Below are 21,223 nucleotides of genomic sequence, written 5' to 3'. Positions count from 1 at the left end.
ACTGTAAAAGTGAATGTGACAGTGATTTCAGGGTTGATTAGAAGTCGAGAGAAGATCGAGAAACGACTATGACCAAATTTCAAGGTCTGGCCAAGAGATGACGGCAAAATACGCCATGGCGATACATATATCCTCCTTTCCAGACGGATAATTGACGAGCTGAAATCTATGAACATCACGTCTAGCACTTCATACATTTGTACATACTTAATTCAGGGATATGGATAGGAAACTTGGCAAAGTTCTTTGTTGTATGTTTTTGTTTCCTATTTTGGGGGTTGACCCTGCACGAAACCTAACAAAATACAAAAGGTGGTTACGCATGCTCATACAACTAACCGATAGAAGTATTGCGATTATGCAATTCATGCAGAGTCAATAAGCTTCAATGAGCACAAAACAAAAGATGTGCTGGGTCAAGGTCCTTCCAACATAAACGTTTCCAGGCCCTCCTAACCATTTCCCTCTATTAACTATGATTTGTTTTAGGTGTAAATGTCAGTAAAAATGATACAAATAGCTATAAATCGTGGCCACGGTCAAAACATTCATTTTGCCTTAACTTCGTGAGGTTGTAGACCAAGGAGACTAACTAAAGGATAATAGGTCAGGATTTTGGAAATATTCAATATAAAGGCTGAGATCCTTGAAAAACTACTGCACTCTTATAGTACCGGAAACTTAGATTTCGCTTTGCGAGAACGCGAAATTTTACGCTTAATTTCATATCGCTACTACATTTAAGTCGCTGTGATGTTAATTTGCATTCATTGGTCCTTCCTCATTCAAAATATGTTATTATTTTAATGTGAAGTTCATCATAAACAAATTGAGCCTGGAATAAATAGATATACAATTTCCGCTTTGAGTAAAAAGTCTAACATAAGCCCAATCTAGCAGGTCAAAAAGATGAAAGTTCGTGCGTCAAATCTTCTGATATTTTCATAGTTCATCCATTGTTTATTATGTTTTATGACTTCATATTTGTGGGATCTAGAAGACATTTTGCATGAACGCTTTCAAAAGTTTCATGTAAGTCACACTTGAGCCCTCATCTATATCACGCACCAGCGACTTCACTGCAATTTAAATCGGTTGATTGGAACGAAGTCCTAATTTAAATTTTCTGAGCTGATGACTTACAAAGTTGTTATTTTTAAAGAGGAATGCTGCGTGAACTTGCTTTGCAAATAAAAATACCCCAAAATTGCTTCGTTACAGACGAAAAACTGTCATGCCGTTATGCACGTAACGTAACGTAACGTAACGTAATGTAAGTACAGTATTCCTTGCAATTTCATATTGTCATATATCTAGAGGTAATGTAAGTATCGCTGTGTAAGTAGTGTTCTTTGTGTGGAATTAAAAATAAAAGAATGGAATACGTTTCAAAGGTGCGGAAGTTGTAATTTTATGCAAGTTTCATCGTTGTTCATAAATATTAAGATTCTCAAGATCCCACTAAAACGAAAACGTAACTCAGGAGAACTGTTTTCGAAGTCGCTTTTGTCAAATTATCAGACACTACCGGATTTTTTTGTCCTTGTTGACACATTTTTTGAATTTTCTTCGACTCTTACCAACATTCACTCGTAATAACACATTTAAAAAAAAAATGTTGAATAACGGTACATCTCTTAATATTTAATGAATTATTTCCAGTTTACAACGATATTCATTTTCGCTTTGTTTAACTTACCAGCCACGACACTACACAGCTCTTTGTCTAAATTACCAATGAGATGTAAAACATTGTCAGTCAACTGATAATTATTGCCCACGGTATTTGAAACCTACGTAAGTGGAACCTAATTCACGAAGGAGGTAAAAATTGCCACTTATGTTTTGCATACCGTTTTCTTTGAAACATGGCAATTTACCAAACTTCCTTGAGTTAGGGATTTATCATGCCTACTGTTTCCTTCTGTTGTGTTTTCATCTTGCTGTCTACTCTGACAACGAAGACTCATTGTTCTTCAGGTTAGAACCTAGATGTTTATTGATCTTGATCTCTACTACATGATGTTTAACTCCGATGCTCGAAGACATGCATGCAGCTGTTTTGTTCAGTGCAGTTTAAAGTCAAGTTACATAGAAATGACAAAGGACAATCCCCTATGTACAAGAGCATGCTTTGTTTTCTGTTAATTCTGACCAGGAAAATTATCAATGCTATCTACTCAGATAAAATTTCTCAGACGCCCTCGGCGGACTCTCTTGTTAGCTGTTTTAACGCAGGAGGGAGATAAAGTGTTAATTATTGTTAATCCCTTTTCTATTTCAAAGACACCTGCTATTCGTCAAAGCATATACATATACTTCTCTTTTCAGTTTCAAACCCTCAGACAAAAAAAAAAAAGTCAAACAGTCGTATACATGCAGTGCTGGACGAGTCTTTCGAAACACACACTTAATGCTGACGCTTGATTGCGATTTCCGATGTGTAAGCGACTGTTAATATCATTATTAAGTGAATGTGTATTGCTGTCTTGTAACACTGCAGTTTCGATTTTATGATTCACAGTTGTATAACATGAGGTGTAGAATAAAGTGTCTTGCCTAACGAAACAAGCAGCAGGACACTCGCTCCAACTTTCGAATTTCGTCCCAATAAATCGACAAAGATGACCAAAAGTATAGCTATCTTAATTAAACAACCTTGCCCTGTAGCATAGCGATTCCTCTTTGAGCAATCGATAAGCGTTCTCGAGTCAAACGTCACGGAGTTACGTTTGGCAGAAGGAAGCCACACTTCAACGTTTACTTGGAGGGAAGGTGATTCGTCTACAGTACCAACAACGTTGCACGTAGACCACAAACTAACTCTCCTAGTAGAGTTAACGCGAGCTAAATCTAGGTCTTCATTTTGTCATAATTCTTCTCGCGTAAAAGTGCCAGTCGCTACTAAAATGCATCCCCCGGCCATTCAAAGAAGGGACAGTGGAAAAATTGATGCTTTGACTGAAGTAACTTCGACTATCGACTTTATCAATCGAGTTTGAAGTTATCTGTATAACAGAAGTTCCGTTTTCAATTGAAAACTAAATTCAGCAAGGTAAGGATATACCCAAGGCTGAAATTTACATTTTTGAATCTTGATAGGAAATAAAATACGGTAAAATCGCTTTGAGAAAACATTAAAAGAGATTTTCACATAATAATAGAAACTTCTATTGCAAGCTTCTGGAAATGATAATTTTTTAAGCGGAAATTGTATTATTCGATAGGATGTCTTTCTCGCCAGGCTCGAAAGCTATGGAATTATTACAAAGCATCAATTAAAATGCAACGTCTTGCTAATGCCACTTCTTTGCATGGAAAAAATTCGAAAGACTCGCAGTAGCTTACTTCGAAAAAGAACGAGGGCCTGCTATGCTAGTCCAATGAGGGTATCCGCTCTAGCGTTTATGGAATTAATTCGGGGAAAACATCAGAACACATATCGATCGTGGGAGGCGAAACTTTCAGGAGGCGACTGAGGAACGTTAAATGTGAATGTGATACTGATTTCAGAGTTGATATTGTAAGTTGAGAGAAGACTTCGAACCGAGTCTGACCAAATTTGAAAGTCTGACCAAGGGATAACGTAAGAACGAAGCCATAACTGCAACGATTTCCTAGTGTCCGGCGTTCGTCTTAAAAGGGCTATAATTAATCCTGCAAATAGCTTGCGTAGTACCAGGAACTTTTATCGTATTTCAACGTAGTGAGATTATGAAATTCTAATCTTAAGTTTCGTCGAGCCTTGGTTGCTGCTCAGAAAAGAAATCAAAACCTGATTGGCCTACGTTTCAGCAATAGTTTCAAGCTCAGTATCGATAAAGAGAAGCGAAATACGCGCCACTTTTTGTGTGAAAGCCTTCACAGAGACTGGCTTTTTTATTTTTACAATACTTTTTCCCCCTATCTTACGAATACTTTTTTCTGTCAAATGTTAATACGCACAAAATTAAAATTGTAATTTCTACGGAAATATGAGAGGAACGTTAAACGCGAACTTGATAGTGATTAAAGGGTTGATAGTAAGTTAAGAGAAGACTAAGAACTGACTCTGACCAAATTTTAGGGTCCGGACCCAAAGGATAACGCTACAAAATAAGCCATGTATGCACAGTTGTCTTGACGCCCGATGAAATAAACTGACAAACAGAAATTTTTAAACTTCCTGCCTTTAGCACTTCATATTAAAATGACACATTTCACCAAATTGGTTTCATGACGGTGCATCTCTTGATATTTAATGAATTGTCACCAGCTAATGAAGACATTCATCATGTTTTATTGTTACTCATCACATTAATATATAATTCGCAAAAAAAAGAATTCTCTTTCGACAAGGTTCGTTTTCCTCTAAAGCCACTTCTCTATGCAAAACCTCAGAACGAGTAAGCAGTCTTACTATACTTTAAATGACGTGCCGGACGAGTCTTCCGAAGACCATTCAACGCTGACACTTAATTGCGACTTCCGCCGCGTTGGTGGCAATGAAATTCCTTTTAAATATGAATGAGAATTGCTACCGTCTTTCGTTTCCGAACAATAGAAGGAGAAAACCATTAACACAAACACCAAGTTCAGTCTACCTTGTGAACACAAACTTAGTCCTGCATGAATAATTCCTTTAAGTATTTACAACTCTGTCAGCTTTTCCGCGCCAAACGTAGCGTAGATATGTTTGGTCCCACCATGCCAACCATCAATGTTCTGTCCACTGACCATTAAATCTAGGGAAGCATGCACAGCGTGTTTAGCCTGTGGGAAGAGAGAAGGCATCATTACTTTCCAGCCAGTAATTGTAGCATGTCGATATTTTTAATCTTCGGTCTATGTTTGGGATTTGAAACCAGCAATATACAGACACTTTCTTCTGATATGCGTACGTTATCTCAATATAAATCGCTGGGAGAATTTGTTTGTAGATAATTTGTTTGTGCTGGAATTCATTTTGAAAAATTTAATATCCATTTCATTTCAAATAAGTTTACATAGCTAAAAATCTAAATTACAAGAGTAAAACAAGGAAGAAAAATACCGAATAAATGGATAAAGTTCAGCGTCAACCTGAGGATCAGGCTGCTATGCAAACACTAGCATGCCAGTCGTGCGGGTTGTTTTTCACATTAGGGATCTTCCAATGATAATTTTTTCAAAGTAATTTTAGCGCGTGGTCAGTTTTAGGCCGTGTCTATTTGAGAAAAGATACTTGATTGGTCAGATTAAATGTCATCATAAACTTTAAGGCTTGGTTTTGTTAAGTAAATATGCAAATGACATGAAAAACTTGCACCTGGATTTTCGGAGCGCAATTCGTAAGAGAAGGAGAAAGATATCTTTTCCGCTTTAAACCGTTCAGTACTTTTCGAGAATCGACTCTTGAGCGTGTTAAAAACCAATTCTTATCAGCAGTGAGCCATGGCGCCTCAGGTGAATCAGTCATGCAGAGAAATATCAAGATTTATTTTCGAAGTAAACTTCGGATATCAGCACAGAGAAGATAACTTTGCTAACTAGCGCTTTGAACATGCTACTCAAATAGACCTTTTTCGATCCAAACAGTGGTAGTTTCGGATAAATTCTAACAAGCGGGAAACAAATATTTTAGCTGCCCTGCGCTTTGAAAAACCTTTCGAAAGAGATGTTTTTTGCTTTAATCCGTTCAGTTCTTTTCGAAAAACGACTTTCGAGTGGGTTAGAATACGAGCCTTGGCGCCTAACTTTCCTCAACAAGTTAAATTAAGTCGCGTTAATCAATTATGCAAGGGAATGACGCGTAGAAGATAATTTCCCTTCCCAGCGCTTCTAGAATGGTTTCCAAAGATACATTCCGCGATGTAAACAGTGCCGTAGCTCAAAACAAATTATTTTTTATTTCGTCAGGTTTAGAATGTCAGATTTAGATGGACGCGACGCGATGATCGTTGGACATGGGCTGCGCGATCATGGGGCCGAGGCTAACTTTCACAGCGCGACGTGAAGCTTAAAATAGATTAAAAATAAACTTTCATGGGGCGCGGGGATGTGTTATCATCGTTTCACCGCTACCAAAATAACTCGACGAAAAGGATTTTTCTTTGAAGATACCAAAAATCGAGGAAATTTTAATTCTTGGTTTAACTTAACGAGTGAACAAGCTATTTGCCAAAATTTGCACAACTACATGCCTGGTATCCTGGTAGGAAACCATTCTTGGCGCCAAATATGAGGCTGTTCACATTTTTTATTGGCTGCTATCTGCTATATTTTTGCCGTTTTAAACTCCTTCTCGTGGATATTTAATATTTTAAATGTATCCAATGAGCTCAGTGGTCCAATCAAACTGTCGTTCCTGTACATGAGACATCAGGACATTGCAGTGCATATACGGACCACAGAATATTAAGTACTTGATTGAAATTTCAATGACTCCTGTGAAATTTTCTTTCTTCTAAATTACATTTAAATAGACATCAACGAATGCCAAGCTTGTCACAAAGACGCGTATTGTACCAACTATGATGGAGACTATACCTGTACTTGTGTGTCCGGGTACACTGGTAATGGCACGGTATGTATAGGTAGGTATCATGTGAGGTATAAAGTAAAAACAGTCGTGTGTAGTTTTGCCCAACAGGCGGACGCACTCATCGTGTGTGGATCAAAGCCTAACTGGGTTACCGTTTAGGGACGAATTCCTCTTCGTCCTTTGACCCTGAACAAATGCTCTTTTCCACTTCTTTTCCTCAGCGCCAGAAAAATGCCAAGCACCACTGGACCTAATCTTTTTACTCGACGCATCAGGGAGTGTTGGAAAAGACAACTACGTAAAAGAAAAAGAATTCATTAAGATTGTGGCAAGCAGATACGAACTAGGGAGAACCAGCCAAGCTGCTGTTATTGTATTTAGCAGTCGAGCATCTAACAAAGTTCCGCTAGGCTCGAAGAACACAACGCTATCGTTCGCTTCTGCGGTAGACAATATCCCGTATGACGCAGGGTATACCCGTATTGACCTCGCACTTCGTCTGGCCTACGATGAGTATTTTGCATCAGAAAACTCAAACGATACTAAGAAGTTAGTGATGCTGTTGACTGATGGGAAACAAACTCCTTCCCCTTCTTACATTCCAATAAGTGATACAGTTAAGCTCCTTCGTTCCAAAGCTGCTCGAATCTTTGCTGTTACGATCGGGAATAATATTGACATGTCAACGATGAGGGCTGTCACCGAAGAAGACGACCATATATTTCAAGCCGCAGAATTCAACGATTTGGTAGCAAAGGCCGACTCAATTTCCAAGACATCATGCGTCGACGCTCGTGAGCTATTAATTTTGTATTGCCCACAAATTATTAACCTGTAAGGTTGTTTTGTAGGCTCACAAGTTTGCTAGTAGTAGTAATAGTAGCAGTAGTAGTAGTAGCAGTAGTAGGAGTAGCAGTAGCAGCAGTAGCAGTAGCAGCAGCAGCAGTAGCAGTAGCAGCAGCAGCAGCAGTAGCAGTAGCAGCAGTAGCAGTAGCAGCAGTAGCAGTAGCAGTAGCAGTAGCAGCAGCAGCAGTAGCAGTAGTAGTAGTAGTAGTAGCAGCAGCAGCAGCAGTAGTAGTAGTAGTAGTAGTGGTGGTGGTGGTGGTGGTGGTGGCGGCAGTAGTAGCAGCAGGAGTAGTAGTAGGAACTCGAGCAGAAGTTCAGTAGGAGTAGGAGCAGACGTAGGAGCAAGACCAGGAGCCTGGGCTAGACTACGAGGAAAATCAGTTGCAGGAAAAAGAGTGGAAACAGGAGCAGGAGAAAGACTAGGAGTAGGGAAAGGAGAATAAGCTGAAGCATAAGAGGAATGGAAAATCTTTTGCATGCCTTTCTCTTGCTTTTTTTGCGTCTATTCCTAAGTTAGTGGTTGGACGATATACCAAAAATTATGGTGTACGTTCTTTTTCATGGGCTATACTTAAACACTTTCGTTACTTTCCTCGCTGTTCTTATGCTTTTATTTATGCTATTGGCAGAGAAACTCAATCCTGGAGGTACGAACTAATTGTTTGGGTAAAGGGGAAAACCGGTTTGTTTGTTTTTAACAGATTCTTGTAAATAAACAATGGATCTTCCACAAGTAATAACAACCTGAAAGATACACTAAAGTATAATTGTGACCTTCCCGGAGACTTAAACAAGTTAGACAGTATTGCTCCTCCAATGTCATTGAAAAAAGACAGTCTTTAAATTAGTCTAAATGAGTTGAAAAATGAACAATTAGCAAAGGTTTGACATAAATAGCGATGAATTATTTCATACCCATGAGCTTGAGGCTGATGTAGAATTAGAATCTTATGTATTACTTACTTTTCTCTAGTCCACACCCAAGGGATCGCGTTTTGCAGTTCTGATCCACAAATGACAAATTGCGAATTTCCAGCACATTGCGTCAACTCGAGTACTGGTTTTTCGTGTATATGCAGCGATGGCTTCGTTGGTGATCCACCCCTGTGTGAAGGTAAGTGTTGCTAGCTTGAAATACACATGTTGTCAAAAGGACTTCTAGAAAAACTATTCTGGACACCACGTTGGTTTTAGATCATAATCTAGATTTAAATTGCTTTCTATGTACCTTGTGACTCTCTTGTTTAACTTTGCTAGTGTTTTTTTTTTTTCTGACTTTCTCTTTTTGCAATATGGTTACAGTTTCAATTTTTAGTTCCTTAGTCATTGGTTAGACTTCCGCTAACTTCAGGCAAAATTCTTATATTTCTTACACTAGCATTGTCTTAGTAGTTAGATTTGTTTTGCAGTAAACGATAGAGTAGTAATATATATCTTTTTTTTGTGAAAACCTGACATAAAGTAATTAACAGCATTTTATTTAGGGCGTGTAACAAAATTTCCAAATGCTTTGCTTCATGAACCTGACTATTCATGAATTTTCAGAATTGCAGTTGTGACGGGTCATCACGGTCCTTCAATTGCTTTAATTGGACTAGATCTTTGAATTCCAGCTGATGGCATACACAACTGCTTACCTTTTTGGTTATGAATTTAAGCACCCAATAAACTGAATTAGTATAAATACTTTTTTTTTTCTCAAACACCTCTTTCTAATTCCAAGACGTAAATGAATGTAGCAATGGCTCACATAACTGCCCCGCCAACGCCTACTGTGTCAACAACGCAGGCTCGTACAACTGTTCATGCAACCAGTCGGGATACAGTTATGACGGCAGCATGTGTGTAGGTATGTAAAATTTAATTCTGTATTCCAATGCTTGAATAGCGTTTTCATACCTTTAACAGTGAAATCATTTCAAGGAGAGCAATTGCAAAGAAAAAAAAGCAAACAAATATTAAATAAAGGAGCAAGAAGAGGGGGAAAACTGCTAAACCACTATCAATGAAGAGTATTAGAGACCGCCTGAACTTGCAAAATATACACACATAGTCGATCTCATTTTATATCACATGGTCAGGTGATCTCCATGTTGCTTTACGGATGCGCCTGTATTCGAACAAACTGCCCCCAATAACCAGAACGAGGAACAGAAATCTGCAAACAGTTCACCGTTTTACGTCATCATTCAAAGCCCAGTACAGTCATAACCTGTTCATATCCTATGTTGAATACTGGGTAGTTGATTCAAATTTCCAAGAGAACAGCCATATGACATTCTTTTCAAAATGTTTTTGTCTATATTGTTTTAAATAGACATCAACGAATGCCAATCTCTAGCAGATGCTTGTCACAAAGACGCGTATTGCAGCAACTATGATGGAAACTATACCTGTACTTGCGTGTCAGGGTACACTGGTAATGGCACGATATGTATAGGTAAGTATTACGTGAGGTATAAAGTAAAACCAGTTGTGTGTAGTTTTGGCCCAAAAGCGTGCACAATCATCATGTGTCAATCTAGGCCTAACTGGGTTATATTTTAGTGGCAAATTCCTCTTCATCCTGTGACCCTGAAAGATTATCTTTTTTACTTCTTTTTCCCAGCGCCAGAAAAATGCCAAGCATCACTAGACCTAATCTTTTTGCTCGACGCATCAGCGAGTGTTGGAAAAGACAACTACCTGAAAGAAAAAGAATTCATCAAGATTGTGGCAAGCAGATACGAACTAGGGACAACCAGCCAAGCTGCTGTTATTCCATTTAGTTATCAAGCTTCCAACGCAGTTCCGCTAGGCTTGACCAAAACAGCGTTATCGTTCGCTTCTGCGGTGGACAATATCCCATATGACGCAGGGTATACCCGTATTGACCTCGCACTTCGTCTGGCCTACGATGAGTATTTTGCATCAGAAAACTCAAACGATACTAAGAAGTTAGTGATGCTGTTGACTGATGGGAAACAAACTCCTTCCCCTTCTTACATTCCAATAAGTGATACAGTTAAGCTCCTTCGTTCCAAAGCTGCTCGAATCTTTGCTGTTACGATCGGAAATAATATTGACATGTCAACGATGAGGGCTGTCACCGAAGAAGACGACCATATATTTCAAGCCGCAGAATTCAACGATTTGGTAGCAAAGGCTGATTCAGTTTCTAAGACATCATGCGTCGACGCTCGTGAGCTGTTAATTTTGCATTTTGTACAAATAAGTAACATGTAAGGTTGTTTTGTAGGACGACAGTATTATTATTATTATTATTATTATTATTATTATTATTAGTAGTAGTATTAGTAGTAGTAGTAATAGTAGTAGTAGCAGTAGTAGTAGCAGCAGCAGCAGCAGTAACACGACAGGTTGAGGATAAGGAGTGCAGTATTAGTAGGAGCAGACGCAAGACCAGAAACAGGAGGAGGATCAGGAGCCAGAGCTGGAGCACGAGGAGGATCAGTTGCAGGAAAAAGACTGGGAAAAGGAGTAGCCGTAGGGAAAAGAGAATAAGTAGAAGAATAATAGGAATGGAAAGTCTTTTACATTTCTTTCTCTTGCTTTTTTTTGCGTTTATCGCTAACTTAGTGATTTGACAACATGCAAAAAATTACGGTGTATGTTCCCTTTCCTGTGCTATACTTATATACTTTTCGCTACTTTCCTCGCTGTTCTAATGCTTTTTTATGCAACTGGCAGAGAATCCCAAACCTGGAGGTACGTACTAATTGTTTGGGTAAAGGGGTAAACCGGTTTGCTTGTTTTTTTTAAACAGATTATTGTCTACAAACAGTCGGGATCTTCAACAAGTAATAACCACCTGATATATACACCAAAGTATAATTGTGACCTTCCCGGGGACTTAAACAAGTTAGACAGTATTGCTCTTGCAATGTTAATGAGAAAAGATGGTCTTTAAATTAGTCTAAATGAGTTGAACAATGAACAATTAGCAAAAGTTTAATATAAATACCCATGAATTATTTTATACCCATGAGCTTGAGGCTGATACAGAATTAGAATCTCTTATATATGACTTACTTTTCTCTAGTCCAAACCCAAGGGATCACGTTTTGCAGTACTGACCCACAAATGACAAATTGCGAATTTCCAGCACATTGCGTCAACTCGAGTAGTGGCTTTTCGTGTATATGCAGCGATGGCTTCGTTGGTGATCCATCCCTGTGTGAAGGTAAATTTTGCTTGCTTGAATATACATGTTGTTAAAAAGACCTCTAAGAAAGTTATTCTGGACACCATGTTGGCTTTGTATCGTTATCGAGATCTCACTTGTTTTCTACGTACCTTGTGACTATCTTTTTAACTTAGCAATTTTTTTTTCTGACATTCTGTTTTTTTTTTTATCAATATGGTTACAGTTTCAACTTTTAGTACCTTATTCATTGGTTAGGCTTCTCCTAATTTCTGACAAAACTCTTGGATTTCTTACATTAGCATACTTTAGATTTGTTCTGCAGTGAACGATGCAATAGTAATATATCTCTTGTTGTGAAAACCTGTCATAAAGCAATGGACAGCTTTTTATTTACGGTTGGTGTAACAATATTTCCAAATGCTTTGCTTCATGTGCCTGACTATCCTGAATTTTCAGAATTGCAACAGTGATGGGTCATCAGGCCCCTTCAGTTGCTGTAATTGGACTAGATCTTTGAATGCCAGCTGATGGTATACACAACTGCTTACCTTTTTGGTTATGAATTTAAGCACTCAGTGAACTGGTCTAGTATAAATACTTGTTTTGTCAAACACTTCTTTCTAATTCCAAGACGTGAATGAATGCACCAATGGTTCACATAACTGCCCCGTCAATGCCTCCTGTGTCAACACTGCAGGCTCGTACAACTGTTCATGCAACCAGTCGGGATACAGTTATAATGGCAGCATGTGTGTAGGTATGTAAAATTGGAGTCTGTATTTTCAATGCTTGAATAGCGATACTCATAAAGCATTTCAAGGAGAGCAATTTTAAGGAAACAAAACAAACAAATATTGGATAAAAGAGCAAGAATATGGGGCAAACTGCCAAACCACTTTCAGTGAAGAGTATTAGAGACCACCTGAACTTGTAAAATATACACATTTAGTCGATCTCATCTATGTCACCTGGTCAGGTGATTTCCATATTGCCTTATGGATGTGCCTGTATTCGAACAAACTGCCTCCAATAACCGAACGGGGAACAGAAATCTGCAAACAGTTCACCGTTTTAAGTCATCATTCAAAGCCCAAGTATAGCCATAACCTGTTCATATCCTATGTTGAATACTGGGTAGCTAATTCAAATTTCCAGGACAACTGCCATATGAGATTCTCTTCAGAATTGTTTTCTTTTATACTGTTTTAAATAGACATCAACGAATGCCAATCTCTAGCAGATGCTTGCCACAAAGACGCGTATTGCAGCAACTATGATGGAAACTATACCTGTACTTGTGTGTCCGGGTACTCTGGCGATGGCACGATATGTATAGGTAGGTATTATGTGAGGTATAAAGTAGAAGCAGTTGTGTGTAGTTTTGACCCAGAAGTGTGCACAATCATCATGTGTCAATCTAGGCCTAACTGGGTTATATTTTAGTGGCGAATTATTGTTCATCCTGTGACCCTGACAGATTATCTTTTCCACTTCTTTTCCTTAGCGCCAGAAAAATGCCAAGCACCACTAGACCTAATCTTTTTGCTCGACGCATCAGGGAGTGTTAGAAAACACAACTACCTGAAAGAAAAAGAATTCATCAAGATTGTGGCAAGCAGATACGAACTAGGGACAACCAGCCAAGCTGCTGTTATTCCATTTAGTGATCACGCTTCTATCGCAGTTCCGCTAGGCTCGACCAAAACAGCGTTATCGTTCGCTTCTGCGGTAGAGAATATCCCGTATGACGCAGGGTATACCCGTATTGACCTCGCACTTCGTCTGGCCTACGATGAGTATTTTGCATCAGAAAACTCAAACGATACTCAAAAATTAGTAATCTTGTTGACTGATGGGAAACAAACTCATTCCTCTTCTTACATTCCAATAAGTGATACAGTTAAGCTCCTTCGTTCCAAAGCTGCTCGAATCTTTGCTGTTACGATTGGGAATAATATTGACATGTCATCGATGAGGGCTGTTACCGAAGAAGACGACCATATATTTCAAGCCGCAGAATTCAACGATTTGGTTGCAAAGGCTGATTCAATATCTAAGACATCATGCGTCGACGCTCGTGAGCTGTTAATTTTATATTTTATAAGCATAATTTACACGTAGGTTTGTAGTAGTAATAGTGGTAGTAAAGTGATCGTGAAGTAGTGGTAGTAGTAGTAGTAGTAGTAGTAGTAGCAGTAGCAGTAGCAGTAGCAGTAGCAGCAGCAGCAGCAGCAGTAGTAGTAGTAGTAGTAGTAGTAGTAGTAGTAGTAGCAGCAGTAGTAGTACAATGTAGTAGTAGTAGTGGAACATGAGCAGGAGCAGGTTAAAGAGTACAGTAGGAGTCTGACCAGGCGCAGGAGCAGGAAGAAGAGTGGGAACAGGAGCAGGAGAAAGAGTAGGAATAGGAGTAGGGAGGGGAGAATAAGCAGAGGCAGAAGAGGTATGGAAGTCTTTTACGTTTCTTTCCGTTACCTTTTGCGCTTATTCTTAAGTAAGTGATCGGACAACTTGACAAAAATTACTGTGTCCGTTCTTCCTATTCCTGTGCGATACACTGTACTTATACGTGGCGCTGCCCTCCTCGGTATTCTTATATGCTTTTCTTTTTGCCATCGGTAGAGAAACCGAATCCTGGAGGAATAAGAACCTCAAATGTACACCAAAGCATAATTGTGACTTTTCTGGGGACTTAAACAAATTAGACGGCGTTGCTCGTGCAATGTTAATGAAAAGAGATGGTCTTTACATTAGTCTAGATGGGTTGAATATCAAATGGTTAGCAAAGGTTTGATATAAATAACGATGACTTATTTTACACCCATGAGCTTAAAGCTGATGCAGAATTATAATGTTGTGTATGACTTACTTTTCACTAGTCCACACCCAAGGGATTACGTTTTGCAGTAGTGATCCACAAATGACAAATTGTGAATTTCCAGCGCATTGCATGAACACGAATAGTGGTTTTGTGTGTATATGTAGCGATGGCTTCGTTGGTATTCCACCCCTGTGTGAAGGTAAGTGTTACTAGCATGGATATACTTGTTGTCATCAGGAATACTAGAAAAACTATTTTGGACACCATGTTGATTTTATGTCGTCATCGATACTTAAATTGTCTTCTATATACCTTGTGACTCTCTTATTTAACTCAAGTTATCGTGTTTTTTCTGATTTTCGTTTTTTTGCAAGTTTCAATTTTTGTTTCTTAGTTATTGGTGCGCTTCTCCTTATTTCAGGCAATTGCTTGGAGTTTCTTCTTGCTTTTCAACAAAATTAATTTGGATTAAATCTATGACCAGTTATTATCCTATACACCCGTATAAACCCGAGAAATCTTGTTGCTCCAAAAATATCAACTTTAATATTTGAATCCATTCTTTATGTAAAGACGTAGACGAGTGTGAGAACCTTTCTCGTTGTGCCGAGAATGCCACCTGTACGAATTTGGATGGATCTTATGATTGCAACTGCTCAGCAGAGGAATCTCATCACTGCTTTGGTATGTTTAGACGAACCGGAATAAACAGTGACTAACAGCGTGCGCTGGCATATTGACTTATCTGCTGACGTGGTCTTGCCAGTTAGCCTTAGTAAATAGTCGTAGATCAAGAAAAATTCACGTGAGGCGATGATGCTTCGATGAAAAGTACATAAGGATGAAGATAAGTAAATGCTAAAAATCCTTGTAGTGTCTAAAACTATATAATTAACCAATACATTACAAGCTAGTGTAACTGCTTGATACCGATACCAATTATTTCTTCTCGTACTAATGCTCAGCTGAGATAATTAATGCATTACGTCTCCTAACATATTTTGATTATTTAAGATCTAACTGTTGAGGAGAAGAAATAGGGATATCATTTCAATGCGCCGCAAAATTGTTAGATTTAAGACGAGTTCATATCTATGGCTCAAAGAAAAAGATAATTATTCGATTTTTCTCTCTTTCATTCAGGGACTACATTGTGTGACATTCCACGAGTAAGAATAATTAATGTTGGACGGACCGTGGATCAACCCGCTGTGGTTCAGTTGAGTTCATATTACACATTTGAAACAAACATTGAAGTGAGGTGCGCTCAGATATGGGCACAAAACACATTTTGGATACTGGCGGATCCTTTGCTAAACGATCCTGAGGCTATTATGAATGGAACTATAGTCTCAGCGAACACAAACGAATGGACTCTCTCCGACCATCATTTACCATTCGCCCATGATCTACAAGCTTTATACTTCATTTTTACGATAGCCCAAGGAGGCAGTAATAAAACAGAGGAGGTATATGATAAGGGTTATATTATAATAGAACCCTTACCACTGGTTGCAATAATCTCAGGTGAAACTGAAATAACCAGAGGAAATAAGCAGAATATCATCCTAAATGGATCCAAGTCTTATGATCCTCATGTTGGCCGTGGGGCCCTGGAGACACTGACATTTTATTGGCTTTGCAAGAAATCGAATGAGCAATTCCCAACGGAAAATCTGCTTGAGATCCAGGTGGTGTCTGTTCCTTTGCATGCCTCTGGCTCAGATGGAGGCTGCTTTGGTACGGGTATTGGGAGACTGGAATCGACGGAGCCTGTTGTAGTGTTGAACGCCTCAGTAATGGAGAACACAAACGCCTCATACATCTTTCAACTTATTGTAACTAAAGACGCCAGAACGTCGAGTGACATAAAAACTGTTCACGTAGTCGAAGGAAGCCCTCCTGAAGTTTCACTAAAGTGAGTATATATTGATTGAAATGGACAAATAATGCACATGACATTCAAAAACTGGCCGAATATTTGTTGTTTAATAAATCCGATAGAGGCATCTACAAAATAAGAAGTCATTTATCTGCTCAGATAAGTCACACACTCACAAAAAAAAAAACCAAACAAATAAACAAAAACAGAAACAAAAAACTGTGGAATGTTGGAGCAATGTTTCTCATTATTGACAATAATCGTGTTAATTAATATTGCTGTAGTCTCCACCATGGAGAAAATGAATATCCCTGATTGGATAAATGCTTAGTAGTAGGACCACGTAGAAATGCATTAGTTATTTTTCTTATGGGCTATTTTTTCAGGTAATAGAAGACGAAACGTATTTTTTAAAGCTTATTAGCGCTTGAAGGACATACAGCAATAGGTGGCTACTTTAATTTGGTCTTTCTCTTCCAGACGTTCCATTTAGAGATTGTGGTAGCCTATAGACGCGCATGGTATATTTTATCCCTGTAATCGTTTCTATATTTTTTTCTCCAATAGCTTTGTTTTAAATGATCGTTTAAACGTTATTCCATCCGCGCCGCTGACCATCTCAGCCGATTATACGGGCTACTCGTGTGATGATAAAGTGGAGTACCGATGGATCCTTTACGAAGAAGACAAGGACGCAGGGTGGATAGAAATTTTAAACAATCCAGAATACTCTAAAATCCTCGCTATCGATCCAAAGACTCTAAAGGACAATACAAAATATCGATTGGAATTGACCGTGCTACTTGCCAGTGAAACCCCGTCTACAAGTGTGCAGGTTTTTAAGACTACAGTCCTTCCGCGTGATGGCTCGTGCACTATAACACCTGACACTGGCGAAGCTGTTTATACTTCATTTGAGTTGTTTTGTTTCGGTTGGTCCGCTCTCAATGAAACTTTCATCTATGAAGTGGAGATAATTGGAGATGGTGATATACATTATACCTTGTATTATGGCCGGGCTAATAAACGGACATTAGTTTTACCGCAAGGAAATGCATCAAATGAATATTTATCCCACGTCAAAGTATTTGTTTCAAGGAGCAATGGTGCTACTTCTGAGCTGGATCTTGCTGTAACGGTATGAATTGTGAATTGAAGTAAAGTTTCGCGTGGGTCAGTGATATATTGACAAATTAAAACATTTGGATGCCATACTGAACTAATTATGATGCTTTGTTAATTACTGTAGGTGACGCCACCCGAGCCTAGAGCGGAACAAGATCTTTTCAAACAACTGCAAAAATCTCCAAGCCTGTTTGAGGATCATCTTAACAGAGTGGATACGCACAGGGCCTGGCAGCTAATGACAGCCATGTTGTTGACAATAGAGACACAAGTATTGGTGAACCGCAACTTTTCCAACACAACAGTATCGACGAAACAAAAGAGTGATGTAATTATTAACCTTTAAAGTGTCCTATCTAAATTTAAAGAGAATGTGGGGTTACCGTATTGCTTAATAATACTTGTGGAAAACTAAAAAGAGAACTTCATTGCAGGGATAACAGTTTGGCTATTTCAATATTGTGAAAACTTTGCGTTAATTTCGTATTAATTTTGCCGGACGGGATCATCAGTTAAACGTGGTTGCTTTTTACAGTTCTATTTGTTTTTAGAAAAATTAATATATGTGTTTTTCTTAAAGTAAGAGAATAAAGTCAAATATATAAAGAGATGATTACTGTGACGTTTTTGCAGCTCAGAGACATTGCCCTAAAGAGGTTTCAACTGGCAGAGCTCGATGATCTTCCAAGTGTGGTTTTTATCTCAGCATTTTTAGCGACAGCTGGAAAGAATGTCACCAAGTTATCCCTCCACAGTAAGGTAACATCTAATGGAAAATTATAAATCCCTGATTTTACTACCTTTCAGACGAAAACAAAGTCTGACAAAAATCTTGCGGATTGTCTCGACCAAGAAATCACAGTATAAACATATTTTCTTCGGCAGGACCTTCTCCCGATAATATTACGCAACATAACTGATACACTGCATTCCAACGCTAAGAATATGAAAGCCAAAGACGACAAGTTTATTTTCCAAGGAGTATATAACTTGCTCTATGGAACTGTTGAGTTGGGTATGGTGTCTGCAGAGGCGGCGGCAGTAATTGGGGACACCAGAATTCTTTCTGCTGACCAAGTGAAGGTACACTTTTGAAAATTAGTTGCAGAGAAAAAGTATTACTACCGCTCTCTCTGAGAACTGAGTTTAATTTGATTTCCATTTTTCCAGGCAAAAGATATTGTCTTGGAATCCATGAGCATTGTCAGAATGCTACTCCGCACTTTGGCGATAAGATCAGCAGTATCCCAATCTCCTAAAAAGTTCCATGTACCAGGAATGGATGTCATGCTGGGTCGCGAAATATCCTGCGGACTTGAAGAAAAACGTTTGAACTTTTCAGAGGGTCAGAGCTTTGAACTTCCGCAAAATATGAGACAGGCATTTCCTAATGAACAGGTCAAAGAGACTGAATATCGAGTAAGTGCGGTCTATTTAGTGTAATATTGTTTTTTATTATATAGACGAGTGTTTTACCGGATAATACACCACTCGTAAAATTCATACGAGACTCGGGTGGCGTATATTCCATATCCTCACTAGTGAAGATATCGATTACTTCACTGATATCATGTTTGACCCTTAAACTGCACTTAATTTTTTTGGTGTATGATCGAAACATCTTCGGATCTTCCTCAAAAGTCTTCGGCAATCTTCGTTTATCTTCGGCAACCTTCGTGTTCAACTTTATATATATAGATATCAAGTTGAACACGAGAAGACGTATTCCATATCTACGCGCGCCCATATATTTGCTGCCGATAGGCAGCGTTCATATTCTTGGAGGCATTTGAGAAGTTTCGTTGGTTCGTTGGTTCGTTCTATCGGATCGTGAATTAGCCTATCAGCAATGCCCTTTGAAATACGAGACAGCCAATGAGCAGTTCGCTTATAATCGATGAAATTCACATGTGCTCGATCAGCCGTTTTGACGTCTTTCGCGTTTCACAAGAAGGTGAGTTTTGCATTTTTTTGGTTCTCTTTGATCGATTTTTTTCGATCTCTTTTGATGAATTCTATTCGAAGAAGCATTCATCAAGGTTATGAAGCATTCTTGAGGCCGACAGTGTGCATTTGTTTCACTTGCAGCTTTGCTTTTTCTCGCCTTGGAATACAGACACTAGAATCGAGGTTTACCCTGTTTACAGGTGAGTTGCTAATCTGTTATGATTACTTCTATTCGAGGAAGCATTCATCAAGGTCATGAAGCTTTCAGTGAGCATTCTCGAGGCCGACAGTGTGCATTTATGTCACTTTCAGCTTTGCTTTTCAATCGATCGCATTCGGTCGATTCTTGGACGCAAGCAGATATCGATGCTATCTTATTTCATGGAGATCGCATGTATTTACATGCTCTAACTAATGAAATGGTACCTGATACTGACACTCTTTCAATAAACGAGTTGCCGAAGGTGGCAACCTCGCAGACCAATGTCGAGTACTGTTTAAACTACAGTAAATTTTATCAGGGGCGCATTGATCGCTCATTTTGTGGAGACGGGCCATTTTGCTCACTGAGGCAGGTTTTGATTAATGCATTTTCAGATAGTCCAAATGCAATGTTAGTTCTTGATGGTTATGTCATGGCTGTTATAAAAAAATCAGATTCATTTTATCTGTTTGATTCACATGCAAGGAATTGCCTGGGAATGCCCGATGAAAATGGTACTGCTATTGTTTTAAAGTTTACTGAGCTAGATGAATTTCAAAATCATCTTGAAACTTTAGCATGTTGTCTGAATGTAAGCTTATTTGAGATTGCATCTGTCCATGTTAATGCTAATGTTGATGTAGCTCAACTATCTGAACAAAACCATATGAAAAGAAAAGCAGGAGAATCACTTACTGAAGTACCAGTAAGTGCTAAGAGACGAAATAATTTGTCAGACAATTCTGATGAAGAGTTAAGAAGACTTTTTAAACATGCAGAATCAAACAGAATGCACTATCATAATAAAATTAGCCTTGAAAATGATGAGCAAAGACACGCAAGACTCGCTAAAATAAGAGACAATTATCAAAACAGAAAAGCATCTCAAACTGATGAGCAAACACAGGCAAAACTTGCTAAAAGAAAAGACAATTATCAAAAGAGAAAAGCATCTGAGACTGATGAGCAAACACAGGCAAAACTTGCTAAAAGAAAAGACAATTATCAAAAGAGAAAAGCATCTGAGACTGATGAGCAAACACAGGCAAAACTTGCTAAAAGAAAAGACAATTATCAAAAGAGAAAAGCATCTGAGAGTGATGAGCAAACACAGGCAAAACTTGCTAAAAGAAAAGACAATTATCAAAAGAGAAAAGCATCCGACACTGATGAGCAAACACAGGCAAAACTTGCTAAAAGAAAAGACAATTATCAAAAGAGAAAAGCATCTGAGACTGATAAGCAAAGACAGGCAAAACTTGCTAAAAGAAGGGACAGTTATCAAAGGAAAAAAGACTCTAATAACATGCAAACTATAACAGTCCAAGCTCCATGTAGCTCCAGTGAACTTGATTGTATATCTAGCACTAATACTACGGATAAGAATCAGTACTTAAGAGAATTTGATGCACGTAAGAATGGTGAAATACATATGCAAAATTGGGCAAAGCTCAATATTTCTAGATTTCATGAATCTATGAAATATACTACTCTTCAGTGCACAACTTGCAAAGAAGCTTGGCCATTAAAAGTCACTAAGAGATCACCTAACAATTATGTTTGTCTACGGTGTTCAAGAGACAAAAAATGCCCCAAAAGATTTTCAAGTGAAAATTCAATGATTCCTTCACCAGTCCCACCACAACTTCAGGGCTTGACTCAAACTGAGGAAATGTTGATCGCTCGTGCTTTACCTATCATGAGAGTGTACATAAAACCAGGTGGACAGAGAGGTTACTCTGGGCATTGTATTA

General features: G+C 38.5%; 4 protein-coding genes and 1 pseudogene across 4 annotated transcripts in view; all 5 read left to right on the top strand.

Annotated features, from left to right (window-relative positions):
- Positions 1-6,157: 6,157 nt before the first annotated feature.
- On the top strand, positions 6,158-13,668 carry LOC145485475 (uncharacterized). Its single transcript, XM_081464140.1, has 11 exons — positions 6,158-6,164; positions 6,444-6,554; positions 6,724-7,296; positions 8,322-8,462; positions 9,072-9,197; positions 9,666-9,788; positions 9,957-10,529; positions 11,391-11,531; positions 12,127-12,252; positions 12,709-12,831; positions 13,000-13,668. The coding sequence occupies exons 1-11, from the start codon at positions 6,158-6,160 to the stop codon at positions 13,614-13,616; spliced, it is 2,661 nt and encodes an 886-aa protein (XP_081320266.1). The 3' UTR covers positions 13,617-13,668.
- A 675-nt stretch (positions 13,669-14,343) lies between these two features.
- LOC145485474 (adhesion G protein-coupled receptor L4-like) lies at positions 14,344-15,640 on the top strand. Its single transcript, XM_081464139.1, has 4 exons — positions 14,344-14,512; positions 14,887-14,997; positions 15,457-15,482; positions 15,575-15,640. Exons 1-4 carry the CDS (start codon positions 14,344-14,346, stop codon positions 15,638-15,640), a joined length of 372 nt encoding a protein of 123 aa, XP_081320265.1.
- The window catches only part of LOC145484472 (polycystin-1-like protein 2), a 20,018-nt gene continuing 14,300 nt past the window's right edge, over positions 15,506-21,223 (top strand). Inside the window, exons 1-6 of the mRNA XM_081463094.1 lie at positions 15,506-16,231; positions 16,763-17,333; positions 17,445-17,648; positions 17,954-18,079; positions 18,206-18,403; positions 18,491-18,739. Coding sequence (XP_081319220.1) covers positions 15,648-16,231; positions 16,763-17,333; positions 17,445-17,648; positions 17,954-18,079; positions 18,206-18,403; positions 18,491-18,739 — 1,932 coding nt within the window. The 5' untranslated portion in view covers positions 15,506-15,647. The remainder of the gene's footprint in view (positions 16,232-16,762; positions 17,334-17,444; positions 17,649-17,953; positions 18,080-18,205; positions 18,404-18,490; positions 18,740-21,223) is intronic.
- LOC145484368 (uncharacterized) overlaps positions 19,265-21,223 on the top strand; it is a 7,532-nt gene continuing 5,573 nt past the window's right edge. Inside the window, exons 1-2 of the mRNA XM_081462987.1 lie at positions 19,265-19,274; positions 19,409-19,467. The gene's annotated coding sequence lies outside the window, so the exon portion shown is untranslated. The remainder of the gene's footprint in view (positions 19,275-19,408; positions 19,468-21,223) is intronic.
- Positions 21,088-21,223, top strand: part of LOC145484369 (uncharacterized) — a 4,451-nt pseudogene continuing 4,315 nt past the window's right edge.

The sequence above is a fragment of the Orbicella franksi genome, chromosome 4 (assembly GCF_964199315.1).
Source record: "Orbicella franksi chromosome 4, jaOrbFran1.1, whole genome shotgun sequence".
Taxonomy (NCBI): Eukaryota; Metazoa; Cnidaria; class Anthozoa; order Scleractinia; family Merulinidae; genus Orbicella; species Orbicella franksi.
Note: the sequence above shows the minus strand (reverse complement) of the source record. Positions and strands in the feature narration are given on the sequence as shown.

What these genes read in the sequence shown, in the direction of transcription:
- LOC145485475 (XM_081464140.1), top strand. An exon ending in TGATCCACCCCTGTGTGAAG is followed by an intron (nt 8,463 to 9,071) that starts GTAAGTGTTGCT and finishes TCTAATTCCAAG; the next exon opens with ACGTAAATGAATGTAGCAAT. An exon ending in GACATCATGCGTCGACGCTC is followed by an intron (nt 10,530 to 11,390) that starts GTGAGCTGTTAA and finishes ACTTTTCTCTAG; the next exon opens with TCCAAACCCAAGGGATCACG.
- LOC145485474 (XM_081464139.1), top strand. Translation starts at nt 14,344, where the DNA reads ATGTTGTGTATGACTTACTTTTCACTAGTCCACACCCAAGGGATTACG. An exon ending in GGAATCTCATCACTGCTTTG is followed by an intron (nt 14,998 to 15,456) that starts GTATGTTTAGAC and finishes TCTTTCATTCAG; the next exon opens with GGACTACATTGTGTGACATT. An exon ending in CATTGTGTGACATTCCACGA is followed by an intron (nt 15,483 to 15,574) that starts GTAAGAATAATT and finishes CATTGAAGTGAG; the next exon opens with GTGCGCTCAGATATGGGCAC.